The sequence below is a fragment of the Jaculus jaculus genome, chromosome 16 (assembly GCF_020740685.1).
Source record: "Jaculus jaculus isolate mJacJac1 chromosome 16, mJacJac1.mat.Y.cur, whole genome shotgun sequence".
Classification (NCBI taxonomy): Eukaryota; Metazoa; Chordata; class Mammalia; order Rodentia; family Dipodidae; genus Jaculus; species Jaculus jaculus.
In genome coordinates, this window is record NC_059117.1 from 30,985,302 (window position 1) to 31,003,510 (window position 18,209).

An 18,209-nucleotide genomic window follows, 5' to 3' on the forward strand; every position below is an offset into this window, starting at 1 on the left:
GCGGACCAAACAACCGAGTTGTCCTAGGGTAGCTGGCGGAACAAGGTGTTCGCTGGGTGGGGGAGAAAAAATAAATAAAAGAGTTAAAGTAGGAGGTGACAAACCAAGTCTCTGGGGTCGACCCCAGCAACCCAGGATGCTGCATCCCGAGCTCGAGGTGAAGGGCCCTGGAAGCCTGGGGGCACACGAGAAGGGAAAACCTCGAGCAGACCCCCGGGAAGGTGGGGGGGGGGGAGCGTCAGGGGCCCAGCGGCCTCGGGCAGGGGCGGCGCGCCGTGGGGTCAGCGGCACCGAGGGAGCCCGGTGCCAGGGTTATGGCAAGTGGCAACTGCGAACGGCGAGGCAGGGCGGCCGGCGGCGGAACTCTGTTGAGTCAGCACCGCTCGTAGTCCGGGGGGAGGAGGGGGCACTTGTCGGAGCCTCACCGGTCCTCCGACCCCGGGCCCCCGCAGCCGAGGGCAGGGCCCACTTGACCAGCGCCGTCCTCGGACGCCCGGGCAAGGCGCCGGCCCCTTCCTTCCCCTTTCACAGGTCAACGCTGGCCGCCGTCGCCGCTTACCTCCGTTAACATTATTACACCCCGGGGAAGTAAGGTTCCTCCCTAGCCTCGCCGCATGGCAACAGCCGTAGCAGCAGCGAAAACTGCCCGGGACGCCGCCAAAGGCGGCAACTGCTCCTTCAATCCTTTCCCGGGCGGAGGCTTTACTCGGCTTCGCAGGCTTCCCCCCGGCCCGGTTGCTCGCGACGGACGCGCCGCCATCTTGGAAGAGCGACGTCCGCGTCTCCCCCGCGACGTGCGTTCTCATTGGCCGGCGCGCGCGTCACGTGACCGTCTCCATAGCGCCGGCGCGCGCAGCGGGGGAGGGTGCGCTGCTGGAGGTAGCGGCGACCGCCGGCGTTCTGCAGCCCTGCCCGGGCCGCGGGTGACCTGGGCACTGCGGTGGGACGTCCCGGAACAACTTGGAACCTCGGGCCGTGGAGAGTCGTGCCCGTACCTGGGCCGGGGTCGGGGGACAATCTGAGGCCTGGACTGATGTCGCGCGTCTGGGGAACACCGAGGCAGGGTTTCTGCAGACCCACGTCCAGCTCGCATCTCCCTGGCCCCGGCCCCGGCGGCCTCCGAAGAGCCCTGGGCTGCCTTTCCCCACTGTGGTGGGAAGCCTTGACAGGAGCTTTCCTGTATCGCCACTAATGCTCAGTGAGTTTTGTGTTTTGTTTTGTTTTGTTTTGACTAGGGTGCGCGACAGGTTGTAGATGTGATCCTGGGCTTATCAGCTTTACCCTGTTCCTGGCAAGAGGTGGGACGGATGCTGATTGACCAGAACCTGCTGTTACCTTGAAGGCTTTAAGTTTTTCTTCTGCAAGAGACCCTTAAAATAAAGCAGCTGAAGTTGCCACGCCGTTTTGTTTTTCTTTTTTAATATCTATCTTCATGCAATGTGTGCGTGTCAGAGCGAGCAGACTTCACCTGGTGTCTTTGCATGTCCTCCTGAATTAAATAGGACTGGACTCTAAAATGCTGTGCATAGAACCCTAAAGACTGTCCTCTTTCTGTCACCACTACATAGGTTACAGTCTGCAAAATAAGCACTCCCTTCTTCCTGCATTGGAACGAAGTAGCTTACCCCAGCATATTGTGAGAATGTATCCTACATAAGAAAATAAATTCCAAGGAAATTGAAAAGTGAGTTTTCAGAAAGTAAATCACTTCCTTCTTACCAAAGTTAGACAAGGGTTTTGGAAAACCAAGACCAGTGCACCTCCATCGCCTGCACTGGAATTTTTTCTGTTCACTCAGTAATGGTGAGAGCACTCAATTGTGCAGAATGTAATTTTTGGTTGCAGTCTTAAATTTTCAAAACAGCAAGTATAAAGCATCACAAAACTTCATTCTATGCCTATTCCATTGTGCCCCTACAAGGCAAAACAAATTGGCTTAGTTAAGCAGTCATGTAGTCTTTCTGCATCTTACACCGAATTTCCCCATTGCTGGACCAACAGAATTCTAACCTGTGGCAGTACAATAAAATTTTCTGGTATTGACAGGTTAATCTATAAATAGGAAATAAGATTGGAAAATACAACCTGGGCTGGTCCCAAGGGAAACCAAGAGATACTAGAGAGAAAAGGAACCCGAAAGAGATACTGTTCCAACCTGTAAATAAGAAAACAGAGAAGGAGGCTCATCAATGTTTAAGATACCACCTAGTGAATTAAAGCTGGAATTTAGGTGTCTGATCTCGGTATTTGGTTTTATTGGTTGCATCCTCCTTTTTCCAAGGCATTTTCATTCATTTTGCAGGTGATAAATTAAGTACAGGTATAACAAGGTCTGAATAAACCTGACATGATATGGACATGTTTTTAACATTCAGAAATTTGCAAACCTAAGAGCCAATCAAGGTTTCTAGCCCTTCCAACAGACTCTCAGTTTTCTCAGCCAGTCCTTTCTGAGACCTAAAGATTCCTATGGCCTCCCAAGTCCCTCTGCCCCCGCCGCCCCACTCCATCCCCTCCCCACCTCTCTAACCTTATTTCTGCTGAGGAGTTGTTTCAACTACACAGGCCTACTCTGTGTCTGTAACAACAGAGCATCTTGCCCTGGGACCTTAACACTGTAAGGTTACCTGGAAGAATGTCTACACCAAATGTCACCAAAGATGCCTTCTTCTCCGTCCTGTTTAAAGCATTGCCTCTTCCTTAGCGTGCTTCCTTCTTTGCTTCAGTTTTTTCATAGTAGTCATACTGTCCAACACAGTTACTGGGTTTTTTGACTTATTTTATTTCTGCTAGTAGAATGTAAGCTCCTTGAAAACAGTGATCTTTCTGTTTAGTTCCTTGATGTTGCCTCTGTGCCTAAAGTAGACAAGTGTATCAGGCATAAAGTGGATGTCCAATAAGTGTCTCTTAAGTAAGTGGGTAAATTGTTGCTTAAAAGACTTCATGAAAGCCGGCCGTGGTGGCGCTCGCCTTTAATCCCAGCACTCGGGAGGCAGAAGTAGGAGGATCACTGTGAGTTCGAGGCCACCCTGAGACTCCATAGTGAATTCCAGGTCAGCCTGGGCTAGAGTAAGACACTGCCTCAAAACAACAACAACAAAAAAAGACTGCATGAAAGGATACTAATTAAAACAAAAGGCACAGTCATTAGTGTTGGAAATTAAATTACTTAAAAGTTGCATGTTGGGAGCAGGCATAGTGGCTTACACCTTTAATCCCAGCACTCAGGAGGCAGAGGTAGGAGGATGGCCATGAGTTTAAGGCCAGCCTGAGACTACATAGTGAATTCCAGGTCACCCTGAGCTAGAGTGAGATACTACCTCAGAAAAAAAAGAAAAAGTAGAATATTTTCTGTTCTTATTTTGCAGTTATAGGGGAATCACTTCTACCGCCTCTGGTTAGGATAGAGAATGTAGAATTGTTAGCTGTGCCATTTTATTTATTTAATTATTCATCCATTCATTCATTCGTTCATTCATTCAACCTCATACTGATTGTACTTAAGGCCTTAGTGCATGCTAGGCAAGCATTGTACCAATGAAGTGTATCCCCAGCTCCCTTTTTATTTTTGGTTTTGAGACACGTTCTTGCTAAATTGTCCAGAGCCAGCCTTAAGCTTTCTGTCTTCCTGACTCAGCTTCCCAAGTAGTAGAGATGCCAAACCTGCACCAGCCAGGGCTAGCTTTCTTCTGGATTTTTTTTTTTTTTATTTTTATTTGCTTATTTGTAAGCAAAGAGAGAGAGAGAGAAAATGGGCAAGCCAGGGCCTCTAACCACTGCGAATGAACTCTATAATCATGTGCCACTGTGTGCATCTGGCTTTTCATGGGTACCAAGGAATGAAACCTGGATCCTTAGGCTTTGTAGGCAGATGCCTTTAAGAGTAAGCCATCTCTGCAGCCCTCTGCTGAATTCTTGAGTGTGCAACAATCCAATTTGCTATCAAGGAAAGCAACAAAGTATGTTTAAGAAAGTTACAGAAATTGAGTTACTGTTAATGCTTACAGAAGCAACTAACTTTAAAAAGTAAACAATTTTTAAACTTTAAAAAGCACCCAATTTGGAATGGGTTCAAGTTCATTCCATATGATCATAAAAACATCCTATTCATATCAGTCATTTGAGAGGAAACATGGAACAGGACAGTGCTGGGTTCTTTGGCTATCAATAAGAAATTTAAAACAAAACAAGCTATCTTAAAAAGTACGATAAGGATGTGCCTGTGGCTCTAACTGCAAAAGGTTTGATCTCAGCAGCAGTGTTGGATCAGCCTGATCAACACAGGAAAGGGTAACAAGAAGAATCAGAGGCGAAAGTTAAGCATGAGCTACTTCCAGCCAGGCCTCTAAACAAAGACCAAAAACATCTAGGTTGCCTATATTTGGTTTTGAAACAAATAATTTCTGCATACTCATGTTGTCACAAGTTGGCTCTGATTCCTTTGGGGGGGGGTTGTGGTATATGCATAGAGAATGCATGTTCACATGTGTGTGCATACATCTGAAGGCCAGAGGTCAATGTCAGGTATCTTACTCTATCACTACCCACTTTGTGTTTTGTTTTGGGGGGGGGTGCAAGGTAGGGTCTCACTCTAGTTCAGGCTGACCTGGATTTCACTATGTAGTCCAGGGATTAGGGATTTTTATAGGTTTAATTCACATTTGCTCCATATATGTACATACTTATAGATATTATAAACTGAGACCTTCAGAACACCAAGAATATGTAGTTTTGGTCTTCCTAAGTTTGAGTCACTTCACGTAATACAGTTTTTTCCATATCCATCCATTTTCCTACAAATTACCCACCTTAGTACTGAGGTTTACAGGCATGTATATAAAAAGCTGGGTGTGGCCATGTATGCACAGGTCCCTCAAGTTTGTATGGCAAATGCTCTTTACCTACTGAGCCATCCACCTGCCCACAAGTGATAATTTTATTGAATATATGTAGTGCACATATACAGTTCTTTTTTAAATTATTTTATTATTGACAACTCCCATAATTATAAACAATAAACCATGATAATTCAATCCCCCTACTTTCTCCTTCACCACTACACTCTCCATCATGTCCCCTTCCCCTCTCCATCAATCTTTCTTTTATGTTGATGTCATCATCTTTTCCTCATATTATACTGGTCTTGTGTAGGTAGTGCCAGGCACTGTGAGGTCATGGATATCCAAGCCATTATGTGTCTGGAAGAGTGCATTTTAAGGGGTCTACCCTTCCTTAGGCTCTTACATGCTTTCTGCCATCTTTTCCACAATGGACTCTGAGCCTTGGAAGGCATGGTAGAGATGGTTCGGTGCTGAGCACTCCTCTGTCACTTCTTCTCAGCACTATGGTGCCTGTTGCAGTCTGGTTCATATTGCTGGTAGAAATCACCCAACCAAGAGCAGCTTCTGGGAAAAAGAGGTTTGTTTTGGCTCACGGGCTCAAGGGGAAGCTCCACGATGGCAGGGGAAAACGATGGCATGAGCAGAGGTTGGACATCACCCCCTGGCCAACATAAGGTGGACAATAGCAACAGGAGAGTGTGCCAAACACTGGCATGGGGAAACTGGCTATAAAACCCATAAGCCCACCCCCAACAATACACTCCCTCCATTAATCCCCAAATCTCCATCAGTTGGGAACCTAGCATTCAGAACATCTAAGTTTATGGGGGACAACCTGAATCAAACCACCACAGTGCCTTTTGAAGCATCTCCAGAGGTCACCACCATCTGAAAACAGAAGCTTCTCTAACCGAAAGTGAGAATAGCATTAATATATAGGTATAAACATTCAGAAAAGTACCTACCAGTCAGTTTGGTGAACATAATATATGCATTTAGCCAGACACAAGCAGGCATTCTATCCCTAGGGCTCATGACTTCCCCGTCATTCATTTTTGGTATCAGCATGATGTATTCCCTATTGTAGAGGGGGCCTCCAGTCCAGTTAGACAGCAGTTGGTTTCCCCCATAACAGACATGCCACTATTGCACCTATTTGGGCTAGCTGGCAAAACTTAAGGCTTGCAGTGTCCTTTATTGTTTATCTCCACTGATGACTTCTCTCTTTCTCTAATTAAGCTGCATGCAGCATAGGTTTTTCCAGCTTCCTGTCAGCTGATCTACATGGAGGAGGTTTTCAGTTCAACTCCAGTAAGATTTCTCAGTGACCTTGCTGCCCAAGTAGCACATAGCAATTTTTCATACTACCTAATTACCTACCTCTTATTAAGCTTATATTTTGTGTCAGTCTGCAATGCATCAGTATAATATATGAAGACATGAACCATTATTACTAAAGCTAGAGTGTTCAATTTTTTTTTTTTTTGGTCCAAGATTACACAGACAATAGTATTGCCAATATTTGAATAAATATATGTATACACATTTACATATACATGTATATATATATATATTCATGATATTTATGTATATATAAGCACATGCAAACATTATGTAGAGTTGTATAATTGTTAGACATGTATTTATATTAAAAAATATTCAGTTAATTTTACTTATGTGTATGCATGCATGTGTGTGCATGTTCGTGTGCGTGCAGGTGCACATGTGCATATCTGTGTATGCATGGGAAGGCCAGAGCACAGCCTCAGGTGTTAGTCCTGCAGCACTGTAGTCTCACTGGCCTGGAGCTCACCAAATAGACTAGACTGGGTGGTCAGCAAGCCCCAGGGATCTGTCTGTCTCTGCCTCCCTAACACTTGAGTTTTAATTACAGTGTGTGCTGCCATGTCTCGGGCTTTTGTTTTTGGGGGGGGGGTGTTTGTTTGTTTGGTTTTGGTTTAAAAAAAGCGCATGGGTTCTGAGGATCTAACTCAGGTCATCATGCTATCAAGACAAACATTTTACTGACTGACCATCTCCCTAGTCCATTATAAGCTAATTTGAAAACTAAAAGTGTTCACGCATCTTTTTTACTAATTTTACATAAATCATAAGTTGGAGTCGCCTTTGACACTCCTGTTTTTGTCCTCAAAGGCAGAAATGAGAATAGGAATCGGTCCTGCTAGGCCAGACCTCATAGAAGACTTATCTCAGCTAGTTTCATTTTCCTAGAGAAAGGGTGACTTACCATCGTAACAATTAAGGTTTTAGAAAAGTTCATTCAAAGAATTACCATTTTTAAAGAGCAGTGTGCTGGTTGGCACAGTTTGCTTGGCATGCCTTCACCCTTTCATATGTGATTGTTTTGTTTACAATGAAGAGATTAAAACTGAAGCTATTTGCAGTAAATGTACAGAGGCACTACTGCATCTCCGTTTCCATCCCACTGGCTGTGAAGTGAAAAGAAGGCTGATGATATTTGCAAGGTGGCCCTGCCCTGGATATTAATAGAACCAAATCTTTGAAGTGAAAATTCACTGTTTGTTGAGCTTCAGTTTCCCTTACTATAAAGGCAAGAAATTGAAACATACAGTGAGATTAGCCCTATTATGTACATATTAATACAGTGGGCGGTTATCTTAATCCATGAACAATGTCCTGTGGCTCAAAATAAATGCTGCTTAAGGTTTCATTATGGTTTGAAACTGTGATTCCTAATGATAACAAGTAAGTTGCAGCTCATTTCCCATCACTTTTCTTCAACAAGCATATTCACCTTTTATAAAAACCTTCCTGCTGAGAACTGTTGTGCCTATGGTAATGAACTTGCATTACCACCTTTTCACTGAAGATGAGACACCTCCTGCTTTACAGTGGCCATATGTGTAAATATCCATGAACAGAGAAATTTAAAATGTCACAAAAACACTATGAAACAGAAGAACAAAACAAACAATTGAATAAAAGACATGTAAAAGCAGGCTATTTGTTCTAGAAATCTATAGGACATTCACCTAATTCAGATGGATAAGATTTACAATCTGTCTTGTTCACTAAATCAACATAATGCTGAGGGCTTCACATTTTACTTTTAAAAATAGATGTCCTTTTCGGGTTTTCCTGTTGCTGGGGAAGTTCTTTCTGTTGCTAACAGAAAGCAAATGTTCCACTCTGAATGGGACCTGTTTACTTTGATTGGCAGCAGAGGCAGAAGGATGAATGAAGAGATACATTTTTGTTGTTGTTGTTGTTTCTTTAAGGGAGTGGTCTGCTTTCTGGGTAGAGGTGCATGATTGACTAGTGACCAGAGAATCCTCTAATAGAATCATGGAATTTGCTCATTTGTTTACACTTTTTTTTTCCCTTAACCTTAAAATGTGCTGACTATTCAAATGTAAAGATCATGAGAATATGAAATTCATATTAGCAACATTTATTATCACCCATGTCTACTGTCTACTGGTAAGGAGGTTCAAAGAAGATTATTTATGTTTTGCACATTTTCACCTGATATAATTTAGCTTCAAATAAATAAATCAATAAGAACTGGCTTTCAAATCCCATGATCAAAGAAAATATAAGCCATCTTGTTCATCTTTATTATTGCAGTATGATTCTTTTCTCTAGGGCAAAAAACATAAGGGATAAATATACATATTGCTAAATATTACTTTAATATAAACTGTGCTTATGACCATCTGGCTGGGCGGGGTGGCTCAAGACTGTAGACTCAGCACTGGGAGGCTGAAGTTAGATGAGTTAGCAGTCAATATGAGCTACACAGTTTGAGGTCAGTCTGGGCTATATAGGAGACCCTATCTCAAAGAAAGAAAGAAAGAAAGAAAGAAAGAAAGAAAGAAAGAAAGAAAGAAAGAAAGAAAGAAAGAAAGAAAGAAAGAGAGAAAGAGAGAAAGAGAGAAAGAGAGAAAGAGAGAAAGAGAGAAAGAGAGAAAGAGAGAAAGAGAGAAAGAGAGAAAGAGAGAGAGAAAGAGAAAGAGAGAGAGAGAGAAAGAAAGAGGGAAGGAGAGAGGGAGGGAGGGAGGGAGGGAGGGAGGGAGGGAGGGAGGGAGGAAGGAAGGGAGGGAGGAAGGGAGAAAGAAAAAAAGAAAGAAGAAAAGAAAAGAAAAAAGGAGGAAGAGGAAGAAGAAAGGAGAGAAACATGGTGGTACATATTTCTAATACCAGCGTTAGAGAGGCTGAGGCAGTACAATCACTGAATTTGAGGCCAGTCTGGGCCACATGGTTTCATAGTGAGACCTCTTTCAAGAATGAAAGGGAGGGAAGAAAGAAATGAGAAAGAAAAGAAAAAAAAAAAAAGACTATCCTAAGCTTAAAATAGGAATTATAAAATTCTCTTTAAATGTCATTCTGTTGCCTTTAAATTAAATTTGGTTAACTATTGTCTTAAATGTGACATCTTCCTCTGTAAAAAACTTCTTTTTAAAAAATATTTTATTTGTTTATTTGCATGCAAAGAGAGAGAATAGGCAAGCCAGGGCCTCTAGCCACTGTAAACAAACTGCAGATGCATGTGCCCCTTGGTGCATCTGGCTTTATATGGTACTAGGTACTCAAACCTGAGTCATTAGGTTTTGCAGGCAAACACCTTAACCACTAAGCCATCTCCCTAGCCCTGTGAAAGACTTCTTAAACAGGGTGTTTACTTTATCTGAAGCTGCATTCATGCCTCTGGGTATTTTATTAAACTTTATACTAGAAGTTGTGATCAGCCTGAAAATACCACATTGTTAAAATATATTTAAGTTTCTGTCTTCCAAGGTTATTTTTTTTTTAATTTCAATAGAAGGAAGTTGTTAATCTACGTTTCTGGAAAAGAGGTAGTAGTTCATAATCTCTCTGCACATTGTGGCATGTCGGTGCTGTGTGCTTACCTGTTCACTCTTCTCCTGCACTGAAGGCAACGGCGTCTTCAGCCTCTCTTGGTAAGGTTCCCTGCCGTCTCTGAGCAGTGGAGCATAGCGGTCCTACTCTTCATCTTCCCAAGTGCTTTTGGATAGCATAAATTGAGACAATAGAGACTCAAGATGAAGGGCTGGAGAGAAGATAAGGTACTTACCTACAAAGCCAAAGGACCCAGGTTCAATTCCCCAGGACCCACATAAGCCAGATGCACATAGCACATGCATCTGAAGTTCATTTGCAGTGGCTGGAAGCCCTGGTGTGCCCTTTCTTTCCTACCTCTCCCTCTCTCTCCCTCCCTCTCTCTCTCTCATAAATAAATAAATAAGAAAGTCAAGATGAAGCATCTTGAGGAATATATGTCAATAAGAAACAAGTTTAGACCGGATCTGGTGGCCCATGCCTTTATTTCCAGCACTTGTGAGGCTGAGGTTGGAGGATCACTGTGAGTTTAAGGTCAGCCTAAAGAGTGAATTCTAGGTTAGCCTGAACTAGAAACTGATACTTTGCCTTTAAAAAGCCAGAAATAGGGCTGGAGAAATGGCTTAATAGTTAAGGCACTTGCTTGAGAAGGCTAAGAACCCATGCTCAACTCTCCAGGACCCACATAAAGTCAGACACACAAGGTGAAAAAGCCTTCAAGGTCGCACATGTGCACAAGGTGGCATAAGTGTCTGCACTTCAGTTATAGAGGCTGGAGGCCCTGGTAAGCCAATTCGCTCTCATTCTCTCTCTCCTCCTCTCTGTTTCTGTCTCTGTCTCTCCCTCTCTCTCTCAATCTCTCTCCCCCTCTCTCTCTCTCTCTCTCTCTCTCTCTCTCTCTCTCTCTCTCTCTCTCTCACACACACACACACACACACACACACACACACACACACACATTTTTAAAATGCCAGTCTGTTGAGCTTGCCTCCAAAAACAAAAAAAAAAAGAATGAATGAATGAATGAAAGAAGAAAGGGGGGCTGGAGAAATGGTTCAAAGGTTAAGGTGCTTGCCTATAAGAGAAAGGGAGGAAGAAAGAGAAGGAGGGGAAAAGGGAAAAGGAAGAGAAGAGAAGAGAAAAAGAAAAGAAACAAGTTGAGACCAGAAGCTGGCAGCTTTGGAACCATCAGAGCCTTTCCAGAGAATTCGAATAGCTATCTACCAAGGATGTGGCCAAAATGAGAACTAAGGAAGGGAATGCAATTAACTGGGGTCCATATCAAGGAATAGTTCTGTAGACTTGGGCAGGCAGACTTTGCCCTGTGGGTGTTTTTCAGGTGCTCCTTATCGCTCTTGGAGGGAGTCTCCCACGCTGACCATTTCACCTAGATGAACAAGAGAACTAATGTCTACTAAACACCTGCTCTGCCAGATGTGCACCTTGTTACCTTTAAACTTCATGCCATAGGATTGCTGTCTTCATTTTTCAAATGAAGAAATTAAGACAAAGTTTATTTGAATGAGTTTTCCAATAATAGATGGCAAGTCAATTTGAATCTAGAATTTTCCAATCAAAATATACTTTTTTTTCTACTCTGTTTCCATAAACTCAATTTGAGATCAAGGAGTTAGTATACCATTTGAATGCTTAATAAAACCTGCTTTCTTTCCCCAACTATTTCATGCTTTTTATTTTATGTATTTCATAAAGATGAAATAAACTACCACCTATCTAGAGACTTCTTGTTTTTCCATTTCAACCACTTTTCTTTCCCTTCATGCAAGGTGAAATAAGACTTTGAGCCTAGTAGAGTAGTATCTAATTTCTTTTGCTAAGTTGCAGAAACCTAACAATACAGTTCTACTCTAACAAACTTTCCCTTTCATGGTTGTAAATAGCATCTTTCATGTGTTGAATTTTTCTCAGGGGGCCTGGGGAGATGGCTCAGTGGTTAAAGGAGCTTGCTTGAACTTTTCTCATGGATTAATATGACAGTATACATCCAGCCCGTTGTCATTACCATGAGTACGATCTGTGTATATCTGTAGTATCCATGAATCTCTGCTTCATCCTGGCATCATACTGTGATCTAAGCATAACCACTTTGTTTCTTTCAGGTTATCATCCCTTCCAAATGATGTGCCAAACTTAAGTTGTGGCAATTCTGTTCTCTCACTTTCCTCCCTTAGGAACCTGCATTTTTCTACTTTTCTGGGCAAATTGCATACTCCTCCCCTTACCTGGTTATGACATTGATACGTCTATCATTTGCCAACTCCAAACCTCCTCACAACTAGGAGCTCAGGCTACCTGTCAGCCCCACTTGAGCAGAAAGATGATCATGTGATTTGTCACTATCGGAAGGAACAAAGTACAATGCACGTTTATGTTCAGTATTATGAATGAAACTACAATTGTTTCTCCTTAACTATAATATCCCATTTCCTTCTCACTTTCTAGAAATGTTTTACACATCATCCTACATGATTTTCCCCTTGCGTATATGGGTGTGTATGTGTGTATATGTGTGTGTGTGTACTCGTGAGTGTCCATGCATGTGAACCAGAGGTCAACACTGAGTATCTTCCTCACTAACTCCCTGGGTTTTTTTTTTTTTGTTTTTTGTTTTTTAATTTTTATTTATTTACTTGAGAGTGACAGAGAGGGAAAGAGGCAGAGAGAGAATGGGCACACCAGGGCCTCCAGCCACTGCAAATGAACTCCAGACGCGTGCACCCCCTTGTGCATCTGGCTAACGTGGGTCCTGGGGAACTGAGCCTTGAACTGGGGTCCTTAGGCTTCACAGGAAAGCGCTTAACTGCTAAGCCATCTCTCCAGCCCACTCCCTGGTTTTTTAAGATAGAGTCTCTCTCTAAACCTGGAACACACTGGATCAGCTAGTATAGCTGGCCAGTAGATCCCAGGGACCCTCCTGTCTCCATGTCCCCATTGCTGAGATTGCAGGTGCTTGCTGCCATACCCAGTATTTACCTGCATACTTGAGATTGAACTCAGGTCCTCATGCTTGTATGAAAGTTTACTGGTTGGAAAAAAAAAATCTCCAGGCTGGAGAGATGGCTTAGCGGTTAAGGTGCATGCCTTCAAAGCCAGAGGACCCAGGTTCGATTCCCCAGGACCCACGTAAGCCAGATGCACAAGAAGGTACATGCATTTGGAGTTTGTTTGCAGAGGCTGTAGGTCCTAGCACACTGATTGTGTGTGTGTGTGTGTGTGTGTGTGTGTGTGTGTGTGTGCCTTTCTGCCTATTTCTCTCTCTCTTTCTCTCTCAAATAAATAAATAAAAATTAAAGAAAAATAAAATTTTAAAGTCTCATAATTCTCATTTTGTCTTTTTTTTTTTGGTTTGTTTGTTGGCTTGTTTGGTTTGGTTTGTATTTTCACTCTTAAGAATAGGGCCAGATGTAGGGGCCCATGCCCTTAATGCCAGCACTGAGGCTGAAGTGGGATCACCGTGAGTTCAAGACCACCCTGAGACTACATAGTAAATCCCAGGTCAGCCTGAACTAGGATGAATCCCTACCTCAAAGAAGGAAATAAAAATAAAAAATTGAGCATGATGGTACATGTCTGTAGAATTTTTAAACAGGCCGGTACTCAATATGATTCCAAAGATAAAATAATTACTATGTGTATGAGTTACTTGTCTCATCGCTGTGTCAAAAGCAACTTACAGAAGAAGGAAGAGTTCATTTTGACTCACAGTATGAGGCCATAGTCTGTCACCGTAGGAAAGGCATGGCAGCAGGAGCTTGAGGTGGCTGGTCCCAGTGCTTCTGCAGTCAGGAGGCAGAGGGGGATGAGTGCTGTGAGGGCACTAACTCTCTCCTTGTTATAGTGTCTAGAAGCCCAGCCCGGAGAATCACACTGCCCACGTTAGGATAGGTCTTCCCTCTTCAGTTAACCTAATACAGAAACTCCTTCGCTGGTATGCCCAGAGATTTGTTTTATGTGGTGATTCTAAATCCTGTTAAATTGACAACTGAGACTAACCACCACACTGAGTACCACTGGGTATCCAGTTTCCAAGTTAACTTTTTCCTCAGATAGTGTCCTTCATTTGTTTCCTTGTCGCCTAAAGCATGTGAGAGCTGGCTTGCAGAAAAGCCACCAAAAAGATACTTCTCCTTTCACTACTAAGTAAAGTGATTCTCACTGTTACTTTCTGTGTTCTTTTTCAGCAAAAAAGCACATTGACTAAAAGGTGGTAGTAGATCTCAGCTAAGCAGTGTATTCCTACTGTCCCAGGTCACACTTTGTATAGTACAGTTTTTTAGAAGATTATTAGAGCATGAAAAAGATTCTGATAGAGTTCACAAAATGAAATGGAAGTCATATTTTAGTCACACACCAATGGTGAAGCAAGAAAGGCTTCTCGAGAGTCTGTTCTTGCTTCCTGTTTTTAGTTTAACTATGAGGTATGGAAACAGAACATTTTATAAATGTGATATGATGACCTCTTAATAATTTGCATTCATAAAAGAGAAAATGGGGCTGGAGAGATGGCTTAGCAGTTATGGCACTTGCCTGTGATGCCTAAGGGCCCATGTTCAACTCTTCATATCCCACATAAGCCAGATGCACCAAGGTGAGGCAAGCACAAGGTTACACATGCCCACTAGGTAGCACAACCATGTGGAGTTTGATTTCAGTGGCTGAGGCCCTGGCACACCAATTCTCTCTCTCTTGCTCTTGCTCTTGCTCTTGCTCTCTCTAAAATAAAATAAAAAAGAGGAATTGGATTTGGAAAACCCAAAATGGTGACAAATCAAAAAGCCTGTAATTTCACCAAAAATGTAAAGCCATTCCAACTTGAGTATATTTGTCACTAGATATCCACCTAAATATAGTGACTGACTTTATTTTCTCAGATAAATCATAGCAGTGATTTATATAAGCCACAGCCTGGGTTCAAGTCTCTAGTACCCACTTAAAGCCAGCTTCACAAAGGCACATGCATTTGTGGCAAGAGGCCCTGGCTTACCATCTCTCTCTCCTTGAAAATAAATAAATAAATAATAATTTAAAAATTAAAAAATAGGGTAGGGGAGATGGCTTAGCAGTGAAGGCATTTGCCTGCAAAGCCAATGGAACCAGGTTCGATTCCCCAGGACACACTTAAGCCAGATGCCCAAGGTTATGCATGCGTCTGGTTTGTTTGCAGGACTGAAGGCCCTGGTGCACTCTCTATCTGCCTCTTTCTCTCTCTCGCCTCAAATAAATGAAGTAAATAAACTAAAAAACACTGCTAAACATAAAACACATTTTTTTTTAAAAAAGGGAAAATACAAGGAACCCCCACACACACACACAATACACACAAAAGCCAGGCATGGTAGCACACGCCTTAATCCCAGCACTTGGGAGGCACAGGTAGGAGGGCTACCTTGAGTTTGAGGCCACCTTGAGACTACATAATGAGTTCCAGGTCAGCTTGGGCTAGAGTAAGACCCTACCATGAAAAAAAAAAAAAAAATTAAGGAATATAAATTGTGTATGGGGGGTGCCACGTAGCTGTAATCACAGCAGTCAGGAGGTAGAAGCAGGAGGGTCAAGAGTTCAAGGTTATCTTTGGCTATATAGGAACTTGGAGGACAACCTGATAGACTACTGGATGCTATCTCAGAAAATAAGTATATAAACTTATATGCTACATAAAGGTCTCTAATACTAAAAATTCTTCACTTTCTAGCTCTTTTACTACTTGGTAATTGTAGCAGTCAGATTCAGGTTTGCTGTGATAAACTTCCAGACCAGGCACAGTTATGGAGGAAGGGATATTTATTGAAGCTTACAGATCCAGGGGAAGTTCCATAAATGGCAGAAGAAGCTGGCCTGCCTTCAAAGGACCAAGCAGACAGAGAGAAAAGCACAAGCCAAAAGCCAAAAGCCACACAGCACACTTCAGGAACTCCAGCTAGGCACACTTTGCATATCTTTAGATTGAAATCTAAAAACCACCACCACACCTAAAGTCCCACCCAGTGACATTGCCTCCAGCCAGGTGGCTGCAGAATGCAAACTCTAAACAATAAAGAACTGAATATGTTGGGGGCCATCTATTCAAACTACCACAGTAATATCTGAAGTCTTTGCCAACTACTGTACTGTGAAGCTCTTATGGTGGGGCATGAGGTGTGAGTCTCTTCCCACTCTCTTCAGTGATAGTCTGGGGTGAGATGAATCAACTGTGGTTGATCAGCAAACACCACAGACTAAGGCTTGAACTGCTGACTTGTTGCCTTTCCTGAGCTAAGAAAGTGATGAAGAATGTGCTTAGCAAGTTGAAAAGATGCCCTCGGTGGCTTTGACACCATGAATAACACCAAAAGTGGGACTACCCTTTAAGTGTTCAAAAACTATTTTCCAATTCAGCAAAAACGAATTGCTCATGCTATTGACAAATGAGTAAAGTCTTGACATCTTATGGGGTAATGAAGAAAACATTAAGTAACATTCATCCTTGTCAAATTTTACGGTAGTTTAAGAAGGATAGAGAAGTTCTGCAGATGTCAGCAAAAGAACTGGAAAATTATTAACTGGCTATGTGGAAATCATGAAACGGTGAACATTATTTTAATTGTGTGCTTTTTATATCAATAAAATATATTTTGTACTTAATACGTAGATGTATATATGCCTACTTTTTGTGCATACCCCCAGGGAATCAATTTACCAGGACAGCACTGACAAAACACCCTGGTGCTCTCTCACAGCCTCAGTTTACCCATTAGTTGCCACCAAGTCCCCGCTCCTCCACTGCCACATTTGGTTTGTTGTGACTTGAAGTAGTTCTGATCTTTTGTCAATATTTCCCTGGTGTTAAAGTCCTGATAAAGGAACCCAGGGATGTTGGTTAGAGTGTTTAAAGTGTTCCATCCTTTCCAAGGCTCTGAGACCTTTGCAGAAGAGGTGGCGGGAAGAATGTAAGCCAATGGCTAGGGAGACAAGCTTTGTAATGCTTTCTTCTAGATCCAAAGTGGCTATTGCATTCATGACCTTACAGTGCTGCCTACACAAGACATGCATGATATGAGGGCGAGAAATCACACCAAAATAGAAGAGGGGGCTGCAGAGATGGCCTGGCCATTAAGGCACTTGCCTGCAAAGCCAAAGGAGCCAGGTTCCATTCCCCAGGACCCACGTAAGCCAGATGTACAAAGTGGTGCATGTATGTGGAGTTCATTTGCAGTGGCTAGAGGCCCTGGCACACCCATTCTCTCTCTTCTTTCTTTCTCTCTCTCTCTCTCTAATAAACAAAATGTTTTTTAAAAATATAAGAGAGGGCTGGAGAGATGGCTTAGCATTTAAGCACCTGCCTTTGAAGCCTAAGGACCCCGGTTCAGGGCTCAATTCTCCAGGACCCACATTAGCCAAGGAGCACATGTGTCTGGAGTTCATTTGCAGTGGCTGGAGGCCCTGGCACACCCACTCTCTCTCTATCTGCTTCTTTCTCTGTGTGTCACTCTCAAATAAATAAATAAAAATAAACAAAAAAAAATAGAAGAGAGACCAATTGGAAAGAAGAAAGGGTTCAGTGCAGGGGGGAAGAATACAAGAAGGAAGTCAAAGGAGGGTAGAGAGAGCTATTATAATCAGGGTATATTGTGTATATGTATGGAGGCTGCTAATAAAAGTTAAAAAAGAAAACAGTGTTCCATATTCTTTCTAGTTACAGACACTAACTCCATCACCTCCTTGCCGTGGGTAGTGAAACTCAGACTTGATTGACATGAAGAACAGCCACCAGTGGACGGCAGCCCTAAGAAGGAATACTCCTTCTCTGGACCTGCACATGGATTCCCAGGAAAGCTGTTTTTGTCCTGGGCCTGCTAAAGTGGGTCAGCTGGCAGGTATGTTCTCGACCATGTGAGCAGGCACCTTGGCAGAAGGAAACAAGATTAGTATGCCAATCAGAGGGCAGTGGAAAGAGGCAGCAGACAGGGTGTCCCGAGTGCACGGTGCTTCCTGTAGGCCTTCCTGCTGTCATGGACTTAGTTCACTCAGCCAGAAGAGCCATATACTCAGCTTTGCCTTAGGAGAACATGCTTTGTTCTCTCTTGTTTGCAACATTAGAGTCTAACTAAAAAAAAAAAAACAAACCTGAAATTGTATGGAAAACTTGTGTGATTGTGTTTAAGCACAGTTTTCATCTGTGACTAGGTTTCAAGGCCTTAGGTTCACAAAAGAACTAGATGCCTACAAAAGCAAACTAAGGTTCATGTGAATAAAAATAAACTAAAGAATAGCTTTCTGTCCAGAATTGGCTCAGTGTCAACTGCAACAGCCCAGCGGTGGCTGCATTCACCTGAGCATGGAGCTGAACCTGGCTTTGCTGATGTTTTTAACCTAGATTTCAGGCTTCCCTGAGAGTCTCAAACCCCAGAGGCACTTCTGTTTCATTCTGTTTCTTCCTTGTTGCTCTCTTCACGTACTAGGCTATTTGTATATGTGTGATCATGTTAGCATATTTCTCAAAAGAGACGAAAATAGGAGACACTTGCT

The 18,209-nt window shown here is 42.8% G+C and overlaps 1 protein-coding gene and 1 long non-coding RNA gene across 5 annotated transcripts in view; one reads left to right on the top strand and one right to left on the bottom strand.

The window, feature by feature from the left end:
• The window catches only part of Snx13 (sorting nexin 13), a 140,811-nt gene extending 140,045 nt beyond the window's left edge, over positions 1 to 766 (bottom strand). For all 4 annotated transcript variants that reach the window (XM_004652838.3, XM_045135750.1, XM_004652837.3 and 1 more), the window contains exon 1: positions 560 to 766. In XM_004652838.3, the coding sequence (XP_004652895.1) occupies positions 560 to 571 (12 nt within the window). In that variant the 5' untranslated portion in view covers positions 572 to 766. The remainder of the gene's footprint in view (positions 1 to 559) is intronic.
• A 125-nt stretch (positions 767 to 891) lies between these two features.
• The window catches only part of LOC123455339, a 28,646-nt gene continuing 11,328 nt past the window's right edge, over positions 892 to 18,209 (top strand). Inside the window, exons 1-2 of the long non-coding RNA XR_006633849.1 lie at positions 892 to 1,198; positions 17,377 to 17,557. This is a non-coding gene — a long non-coding RNA (uncharacterized LOC123455339). The remainder of the gene's footprint in view (positions 1,199 to 17,376; positions 17,558 to 18,209) is intronic.